This window comes from Palaemon carinicauda, unplaced genomic scaffold (genome assembly GCF_036898095.1).
Source record: "Palaemon carinicauda isolate YSFRI2023 unplaced genomic scaffold, ASM3689809v2 scaffold141, whole genome shotgun sequence".
Taxonomy (NCBI): Eukaryota; Metazoa; Arthropoda; class Malacostraca; order Decapoda; family Palaemonidae; genus Palaemon; species Palaemon carinicauda.
Window position 1 is genome coordinate 234575 of NW_027168938.1, and position 9573 is coordinate 244147.

Sequence of the window (9573 nt, forward strand, 5' to 3'; positions counted from 1 at the left end):
TTAGGTCAACTTGACAGAGATGTCACATAGAGCATTCACAGTAGGTTTTTTGGTCTCGCATAACGTAGGGGGAATTATTAGAGACGATGATAGAACATGGAAAACGTTTAGCGGGATGCACCAGAAATGTTTTGAAACGAAATCGAGTTATAAGTTTCAAAGTCCCATACAGTATTCCATTGTTTTCTGATAGTTTTTTTATGCAAATAATGAACTTGATAATGCAGGGATGTTCAATGGAAAAGGGATTTTGACAAAGGAAAAATCTATTTCTGGGGAGATACCTGTGACGCCCGGTGAAAAGGGACCTTGCTCAAGATCTCCGGCACGCACTAGCCTACATGTTAGTTGTAATTACCCAGAGGCTCCGGCCCGTATATACTTTTTGCTCCGGCGCACGACGGAGTAGTTTAAATCTCACCAGTTTAGTTATTACAATGGGGCTCCGGCCCCTTTTTTAGTACGAACCTTACATGCACACCATATTCCTCCCAAACTCTCTATAATTTTCATGTTATTTTAGAGTCTCCGGGAGCGTCTTAATTTATTTAACCTTTTTATTACAGAAAGTCCGTTGGCCGTCAAGGGTTGCTCCGCCTCCTTTACGGATCCGATAGGCCACGATGTCTGCCGATCCCACGCCCACTGTGCGATCTCCTTCATCCGTGAACCGGGCCAGGCCCCCTACATGGTCTGGTTCCCGGAGGCTTGCACCTTTTGCTATGACCTCTCAACGGTCTTGCTTAATGATGATGTAAGATTTCTCTGTTTCTACTGTTTCTTCTATGATTATAATATTGAATTTCAATACAGTGTTCTATTATCAAATTTTGAGATGTATCTTACTGTTTTATATTTGGAAATACTTTAATTTTTTCCTTAGTTCTAATGTATTTTACCACTTCCAGGCTGATGAGGATGCTCTCCGGGCCGCCAAATCCAGCCTCCGGCCCTGGGTGTCAGGGTTTGGAAGAAACGCCCCCACCGGCTGCCCTTATCTCCTTGACGGTGACATGGCCTCCCGTCTTTTTCCAGGCTCCTCCTCAGCGGCGGTACCTTCAGCCCTAGCCGCTCCCATGATTGAAGCTATCCCTCTGGAGGAAGATGACCAGCTCTCAGGAGACGTCTCCACCCTGGATATCAACGTCGAACCAATGGACGAGCAGGTTAGTGGTGTTGAGTTGGCGGATCCCTTTCTCTCACCTACTCCTTCCTCTTCCTCATCTTTCCTCGGCTTTGATATACTTTTGTACCATACAATGAATGGACAGTAGTCCCCAATTTCATGGTTAAAGTCCAAGGGTTGTCATAGAAAGAAATCCTCTGCAGTTGGCTGAAATATTCGAGTATGTTACTAGATAATATATACTCTATATCTGTTTATAAATATACTGTAAAAGTAACTTGTACCTTATGTTTAATTTAAGAATAAGAAGGAGAAAACCCTGCGTTGTGGCTTAGATATTAACCCAGGCTATTTGGAAATTTCCAACCCTTAACCCCCAGGAGGTTATTTTTTCCCCAGCACATTTTGCAGTAAATTTTTTTTAAATTGCTCTAACAGCCTTAATTTTTGTCATAGAGAGGTCAGGTTGGTCTCATTCTCTTGGAAAATGCCTGAATTTTCTCAAAAAGTTATCAAAAATATGAAAAAAAAAAATTTATAGCATTTTTTTTGCAAGTACGTACCGGTACGTCCATGGGGGTAAAGGGATGGCTTTTGTGAAACGTACCAGTACGTCCTTTGGGGGTAAAAGGGTTAAATGAAATAGGATAATTAATTTATTCTGGCCAAGAGTAATGTCACATATACAAACAAAAAACTTGTTTGTTGTCCTTGCTTTGTCATATTATATATACAGTGAAATGTAAAATTCACAAGTATAGTAAGTTGTATTTGTATAAAGTAATGCACAGTACTTGCCTGCTAATTTATTTCTATTTTGACCCATATTTCCATGTTGAAAATTACCGGTTACAGTGTAGCTTCCGTTTCTTTTTTCCCGTAAATAAATTTGATTTGGTATATGGAGGCAGTATATTGCAAAGCATATTAGAAAGTCAAGCTTGCAATCGAAATGAAATTTAGAAATAATATTCCATGTTGGTACTGTATTAAGTTTGCCAATGCGTTAACATTTTAAGTTTGATTTACCAATCTGATTCTTTCAAAGCTTAAATAGGATTGAAAGCATATGACTAAATACTGAAAATTACGGGTTATAATTTAGATTCCTCTGTTTTGTATCTAACAAGTTTGATTTGGTATATGAACACAATATAATGTAAATCATATCAGCAAGTTATCAGTGCATCTTTAATGCACAGCTTGAAAGAAACTTGAAGCTTAGAAATAAAATTTCCTTGCTAGTACTCTTTGAAGATCACCAGTGCTTTAACTTCTCCATTTTGACTTTCCAGTTTGATTCTTTGAGAGCTTAAAACGTTTATATCATATACATTTTACCGTGATCTGTAGCTCTGTTTTGGAAGGGGATTGAAAGCACATCATGAGATGATTGCTGAACATTCCAACGTTTGCTTGTAAATTTGTTTAATGCCTTTTATTTGATTTCTAGGAAGATCCCCCAGAATCCGATGAGTCCGATGAAGAAATTCCACTAGAAGGCATTCGCTTTCCAATTGTTGCCATCCAAGGTATGGAGTCGGGCGAGGAAGAGAACGGAGTCGAAGAAGACGATTCTTCCATCGGATCAAACGGACCCGATATCGAGGTACGCTGACTTCGTGGCTGATTGAATATTGATGAATGTCTTTTGTCTTGATTTTGGATGACTCATAATAATTGTCTTGCTGTTGTTCAGAAGTTTAACTGAGTACCAGTCATCGACATATTATGGAATGATCTTCCTAATCTGGCAGTTGAATCTGTGAAACTTTCAGAAGTTCATACTTGCAGCGAATGCTTCTATGTTGAACAGGCTGACATAAGTCTCTCTTTAGACTGTAGTTAATATATAACAAATATATTTTCACATTGTTTATGATCTTGAAATATTATATATTGATTATTCACTACTTGTAGTTTATTTCCTTATTTACTTTTCTCACTGGGCTATTTTTCCTAGTTGTGTTCCTTGGCCTTATAGCATCCTGTTTTTCCAACTAGAGTTGTTGTATAGCTAGTAATAATGATAATAATGATAATAACTGTGATGCTGATGATAATAATAATAAATGAAATTCAGTTTCTTTGATAGGTCCTGTGAGGTTTAAAATTTGTTAGTTAAGTGCTTTAACAACGAATAAATTGGGCTTAAAGTCACTGCTTCATGAGAGGTTTATTATTACAGTATATTACTTTTTTATTAATGTTGATTTTTAAGAAGCCAGTAAAGTTTTATGTTCAAGATAAAGTAAATAATTTGTTGCTATATCAATTGTTTTCATTAGTTAGTCATTAGTTTACAGTTTGCATTATTCTGCTGTTTATATTTTAGATATCGGTACAGTCGGGATTCAACCGAAGAAGGGACGAGGTTCTCCCACCACGACAAACCGTGCCGCACCGTGTGCTATAGTTCGGACGGCAAAGTTCTCTACAGTGTCAGTAAGGACCAGTCCTTACAAAACTCTTCCTTGAAGTCACACTACAAAGAAGCTCACGAAGCTAGTATATACAGCTTCGTGGAAATCGACAAAAATACATGTGCCACAGGGGACGACGACGGTGTCGTCAAGCTGTGGGATTTAAGAAAATGCTGCGAACAGACGGTCCATTCTCTGTATGGCGACAAAAAGTACTAGGCGGCGTCCCTCTGTGACGGGTCGCTGTCGGGCATCAACGTACGGGTAAAGCGGCTGGAGGCCCAGGTAAGGTCTCGTATGCGTTATGTTTGGGTGTATGATAATAGTAATTGTTTATTTCCAATTATTTTTTATAAATTATAGTCTAAAGCATCATGTAAAAGGGTAAATATTTTCAAAATTTTGCGAACAAATAAGATGTCTTAAATACCTTTAGGTACATAATCCGGCACTTGAGAAATCTTGACTGAACAGTATGTACGTATAGTTGAAACCAAAAAAATACAGATACATACATACATACATACATACACCAAGGCACTTCCCCCAATTTTGGGGGGTAGCCGACATCAAAAAATGAAATAAAAACAAAAAAGGGAATCTCTACTCTCTTCATTCCTCCCAGCACAACACAAAACACATATTAAACAATCTCACCAACCATTTAAGTACAGTCACACCCCCTTCCTTCAACATCTCAGCTCTCACACCATCCATACCAGACGCTTTTCCTACTCTCGTTTCATCTAGTGCTCTCCTCACGTCAGGTAGCCATAATAATCACTTTTTAAGCTGGACAGTTTCTTCCCCTTTGGGTGTCAAAATGCAAATACAAATTTTATTGCTAGACTTGAAACTACAATTTGTTTATGACAACCTATTAATTACAAGAGGACTATTGGTCTTACCAATGTATTTTTATATTCTGAAAAAAAAAAAAAAAATGAAACAAAAACAAAAAGGGGACCTCTACTCTCTACGTTCCTCCCAGCCTAACAAGGGACTCAACCGAGTTCAGCTGGTACTGCTAGGGTGCCACAGCCCACCCTCCCCCGTTATCCAACACAGATGAAGCTTCATAATGCTGAATCCCCTACTGCTGCTACCTAATGGGTGGGCAGCACCTGCACTTGTTTTGTTATGCGGTAGAACTAAAACTGCCACGCTTGTAGGTTTAGAGACCAGCCAGAAATGTGAAGGAGGTTGGTCGGGTGGCTTTTTTGAGCCGTCAGAGCAGTCCCACAAGGTGCATATCTGCTTGTCCAGTACTGTGTTACGGTCTCCTTTCATTTTTTGAGAAGAGTTACATTTATTCTTTTGTATTGTCTTTTTAATGGTTTGGGAAATGGCCCTCATGAGTGGTAAATGAATGATCATGTTTAGTAATACTATAGTCTATTATACATACATACCTATACCAAGGCACTTCACCAATTTTGGGAGTAGACAACATCAAACAAATGAAAAAAAGGGGACCTTTCCTCTCCACATTCCTCCCAGCCTGACAAGGGACTCGACCGAGTTCGACTGGTACTGCTAGGGTGCCACAGCCCACCCTCCCCCGTTATCCACCACAGATGAAGCTTTATAACGCTGAATTCCCTACTGCTGCCACCTCCGCGGTCATCCAGGGCGACCGGAAGAAGCGGCAGGGCCTACCGGAACTGTGTCACAATCGCTCGCCATTCATTCCTATTTCTAGCACGCTCTCTTGAATCTCTCACATCTATCCTCCTATCACCCAGAGCTTACTTTACCCCATCCATCCACCCAAACCTTGGCCTTTTTCTTGTACTTCTCCCATCTTCCTCTATTATATAACATAAATTCTGTTGCATATTTGATAATGAACTTTCTTGACAACAGTTTCCTTATGTCAGTGAGTGTTTGATAGCCTTGTTTTAGTTGTTGTCACTGACTGTATTCCGGTAATGAGGGTGAGTATATTTCTATTTTGAAGGAGAATAGGCAGACTTCATGATTTAATTATGGTACCAGTCACAAAATCAAGAACGATGGATACACTGACTATAAAAGACAAAGCATGGAAAATTAGCACATGATGATAAAGCATAATTCAAAATGCCAAAGTTATTTGGAAGAATGAATACTTTTGTATTTGGGAGGAAAATCAAAAAGACAACAAATTAGGGTTATGGACAAACAGATCTTGATAAACTGCGCACTAAGTTGGTGGTTAGGATACAGGTAGGCAATCTGCCATCATTTTTAAGGGGATACTAAGTGTGATGCACTACAGAATATGCTTTTTGATATCAACAAACTTTTGTATCATTATCATTATTTGAAAGTATGGTGCCTTAGATGACCGCGGAGGTAGCAGCAGTAGGGAACTCAGCAGTATGAAGCTTCATCTGTGGTGGAAAATGTGGGAGGTTGGGCTGTGGCACCCTAGCAGTACCAGCTGAACTCGGCTGAGTCCCTGGTTAGGCTGGAGGAACGTAGAGAGTAGAGGTCCCCTTTTTTGTTTTGTTTCTTGTTGATGTCGGCTACCCCCCAAAATTGGGGGAAGTGCCTTGGTATATGGATGGATGGATGGTAATCATGAATGATAGTAAGGAAACTACATTATACAACTATGCTTTACAAACTAACCTACTGATTATCATGGTGAAGGTGGACTGATGCAAATATAGTATTTGGAGAAACGGGAAGCCTATCATCTTTGGAAAGGCAACAGATCAGATTTGACTTGGAATAACTCTAATTAGCTAAGATCTGTTACTTAGAGAGTTTATGATCATGAAGCTGTGCGTAAGTCAGAATTTTGAAAAATTTCGTCTTTGGGTAAGCTTAACCTGAATCCCGTTCCTGTGATTTTCAGCTACAAAAGTCAACAAATAGTCGGGTTTCAAATGAAATAGATATCAGGTTATTACAAATGATTGTTTGCTTACTGTATTAACCCTTTTACCCCCAAAGGACGTACTGGTACGTTTCACAAAACTCATCCATTTACCCCCAAGGACGTACCGGTACGTCCTTGCAAAAAACTGGTATTTAATTTTTTTTGTGCATATTTTTGATAATTTTTTGAGAAACTTCAGGCATTTTCCAAGAGAATGAGACCAACCTGACCTCTCTATGATGAAAATTAAGGCTGTTAGAGCAATTTGAAAAAAATATACTGCAAAATGTGCTTGAAAAAAAATTATCCCTGGGGGGTTAAGGGTTGGAAATTTCCGAATAGCCTAGGGGTAAAAGGGTTAAATGATATACTGTTTTATTTCAGCATTTCTTTATCTTATCTTGTGTTTGTATGACGAATGTTTTGTAAGTTGAGTACCTTATTTTTATTCATAAATTCATTTTTATCCACCACTTATGAAGCTTGTCAGGCTGGGAGGAACGTAAGAGAGGAAAGGTCCCCTTTTTTCAATTTGATGTGGGCTACCCTCCAAAATTGGGGGAAGTGTCTTGGTATATGTATGTATGTATTCATAAACATTTTTCTTTTCAGTCAGAAATGTACGAAAGCGAGCTAACTGCCATGACCCTCGTTCGCGACGATTCCCGCCTTGTGGTGGGATCCGGCGAAGGGGTCATGTTCATCTTCAAGTGGGGAGACTTCAGTTTTCACATCGATCGGTATGCCGGCCATCCCGGACAGATTAACTGCCTCGTTCCAATCGGCGACCGGATGTGGGTGACGGGATGCAAAGATGGAAACATCAGGTAATGATCTGCAGTTTGAGTTCTTTTCCGGTGTACGTACGATCGTCCGCAATTGACGTGTCGAATGCGTACTGTATTTATTTCAATGTGTTTCTCTGTACCTCTGCAGTGTAACTTATACTACAAGTAAGTTTAACATTCTTGGTATTAAAGTGTATCGTTGCTGAATCCATAAGCCAGCAAAATGAGGCCGTCAGTGTAAAAAAATATTGGGTTATTAGATATTAATAATAGAATTTAAACATTTTCCAGTTTCCTGAAAACCCCAGGCTGTTAATCTTTTCTTCAGTTTTGAAGTTCTCTTTAACCCTTTTCTTGATATTATGAGTCAGTGGTGGAGAGAATGGACATGTATTTGAACTTCAGTTGACTGTGGAAATAAAAAATGTCATTATTAACCCTTTTACCCCCAAAGGACGTACTGGTACGTTTCACAAAACTCATCCCTTTACCCCCATGGACGTACCGATACGTCCTTGCAAAATAATGCTATAAAAATATTTTTTTTCATATTTTTGATAATGTTTTGAAAAAATTCAGGCATTTTCCAAGAGAATGAGACCAACCTGACCTCTCTATGACAAAAATTAAGGCTGTTAGAGCAATTTAAAAAATATATACTGCAAAATGTGCTGGGGAAAAAATAACCCCTTGGGGGTTAAGGGTTGGAAATTTCCAAAGAGCCTCGGGGTAAAAGGGTTAAAATTCCGATTATTTCCATGAATCTCCACTGATGTTCATATTGTTGACTACCACCAACTGTAGGTGGTGGGACTCAATTGAAGGAAAGGGAAGGATAATTTTGAGCACAAGTAATGCTTAGGTTACTTGTCTAGAATATTTTGATAAACCATTCAAACTATGGTTTGGAATACAGAGTTCCAGGTTGTTTACTAAAGTAATTAAACATAAATTACTGTTGTGTAGATTGGCTTCGAGTTAATATCTTGTATATACCTATTTAATACGTCTTTATGCTGCTAGGATCTTTCCAAAGAAAAATGTCCTTAAAAGAAAATCAGTACGTGCTACACTCCTAATATTTACATTCACTCTCAAGCATTGATTTTTGGATCTAATTCCTTGTGCACTTCTGTGATTAAATTTTAACAAGGAATGTCTAAGCCTTTTTGGATAGCAAGGGATTATGGACCCTCAGCTCCCAGAACCAAGAAGGGACACTACATCAGTTTAAAGGTTTAAAGGTCGCTCATGAATGGCAGAGGCAAGGGACAGTGACATTGCCCTGGCAATCAGGACAATGCCCTAGAGACTGACCATATATTATATGATCAGCGCCCAAGCCTCCTCTCCACCCAAGCTAGGACCAGGGAGGGCCAGGCAGTGGCTGCTGATGACTCAGCAGATAAACCTATAGGCTCCCCCAAACCCCCCAACCTTAGCTCACAAGGATGGTAAGGTTGCAGACACTAATGACACTAACAAGTCCAGGCGGGCCTCGAACCCCCGACTGGCAAACACCAGGCAGAGACGTTACCTATTAGCCCACAGCAACTCAACAAGATGCCAGTTATTATTATTATTGTTATTGTTATTATTATTATTATTACTAGTTAGGCTACAACCCTAGTTGGAAAAGCAAGATGATATAAGCCCAAGGACTCCAACAGGGAAAAATATCCCAGTGAGGAAAGGAAATAAGGAAATAACAAACGACCTGAGAATAATGAACAATTGAAATAAAATATCTTAAAAACACTGCCTGGCCCTCCCTGGTCTTAGCTTGGGTGGAGAGGAGGCTTGGGCGCTGATCATATTACATATGGTCAGTCTCTAGGGCAATGTCACTCTCCCTTGCCTCTGCTATCCATGAGTGACCTTTAAACCTTGTGGTTCAAAGTAACCTTTACTTTGATTGTAGATGCTTCCATATCCTAAGTGCTGGTGTACCTTTGTTGTCATGTCTTTTGGTACATACATACATATACCAAAGGCACTTCCCCCAATTTTGGGGGGTAGCCGACATCAACAATGAAACAAAACAAAAAGGGGACCTCTGCTCTCTACGTTCCTCCCAGCCTAACCAGGGACTCAACCGAGTTCAGCTGGTACTGCTAGGGTGCCACAGCCCAACCTCCCACATTATCCACCACAGATGAAGCTTCATAATGCCGAATCCCCTACTGCTGCTACCTCCGCGGTCATCTAAGGCACCGGAGGAAGCAGCAGGGCCTACCGGAACTGCGTCACAATCGCTCGCCATTCATTCCTATTTCTAGCACGCTCTCTTGCCTCTCTCACATCTATCCTCCTATCACCCAGAGCTTTCTTCACACCATCCATCCACCCAAACCTTGGCCTTCCTCT

At 39.9% G+C, this 9573-nt stretch overlaps 1 protein-coding gene across 1 annotated transcript; it reads left to right on the top strand.

Moving 5' to 3' along the window:
- The first annotated feature begins 570 nt into the window (after nucleotides 1-570).
- Nucleotides 571-7169, top strand: LOC137635566 (uncharacterized). Its single transcript, XM_068368029.1, has 5 exons — nucleotides 571-754; nucleotides 909-1166; nucleotides 2580-2735; nucleotides 3462-3834; nucleotides 7031-7169. Exons 1-4 carry the CDS (start codon nucleotides 689-691, stop codon nucleotides 3540-3542), a joined length of 561 nt encoding a protein of 186 aa, XP_068224130.1. The 5' UTR covers nucleotides 571-688; the 3' UTR covers nucleotides 3543-3834; nucleotides 7031-7169.
- The last annotated feature ends 2404 nt before the right edge of the window (nucleotides 7170-9573 follow it).

What these genes read in the sequence shown, in the direction of transcription:
- LOC137635566 (XM_068368029.1), top strand. Translation starts at nt 689, where the DNA reads ATGGTCTGGTTCCCGGAGGCTTGCACCTTTTGCTATGACCTCTCAACG. An exon ending in TCGAACCAATGGACGAGCAG is followed by an intron (nt 1,167 to 2,579) that starts GTTAGTGGTGTT and finishes TTTGATTTCTAG; the next exon opens with GAAGATCCCCCAGAATCCGA. An exon ending in CAAACGGACCCGATATCGAG is followed by an intron (nt 2,736 to 3,461) that starts GTACGCTGACTT and finishes TTTATATTTTAG; the next exon opens with ATATCGGTACAGTCGGGATT.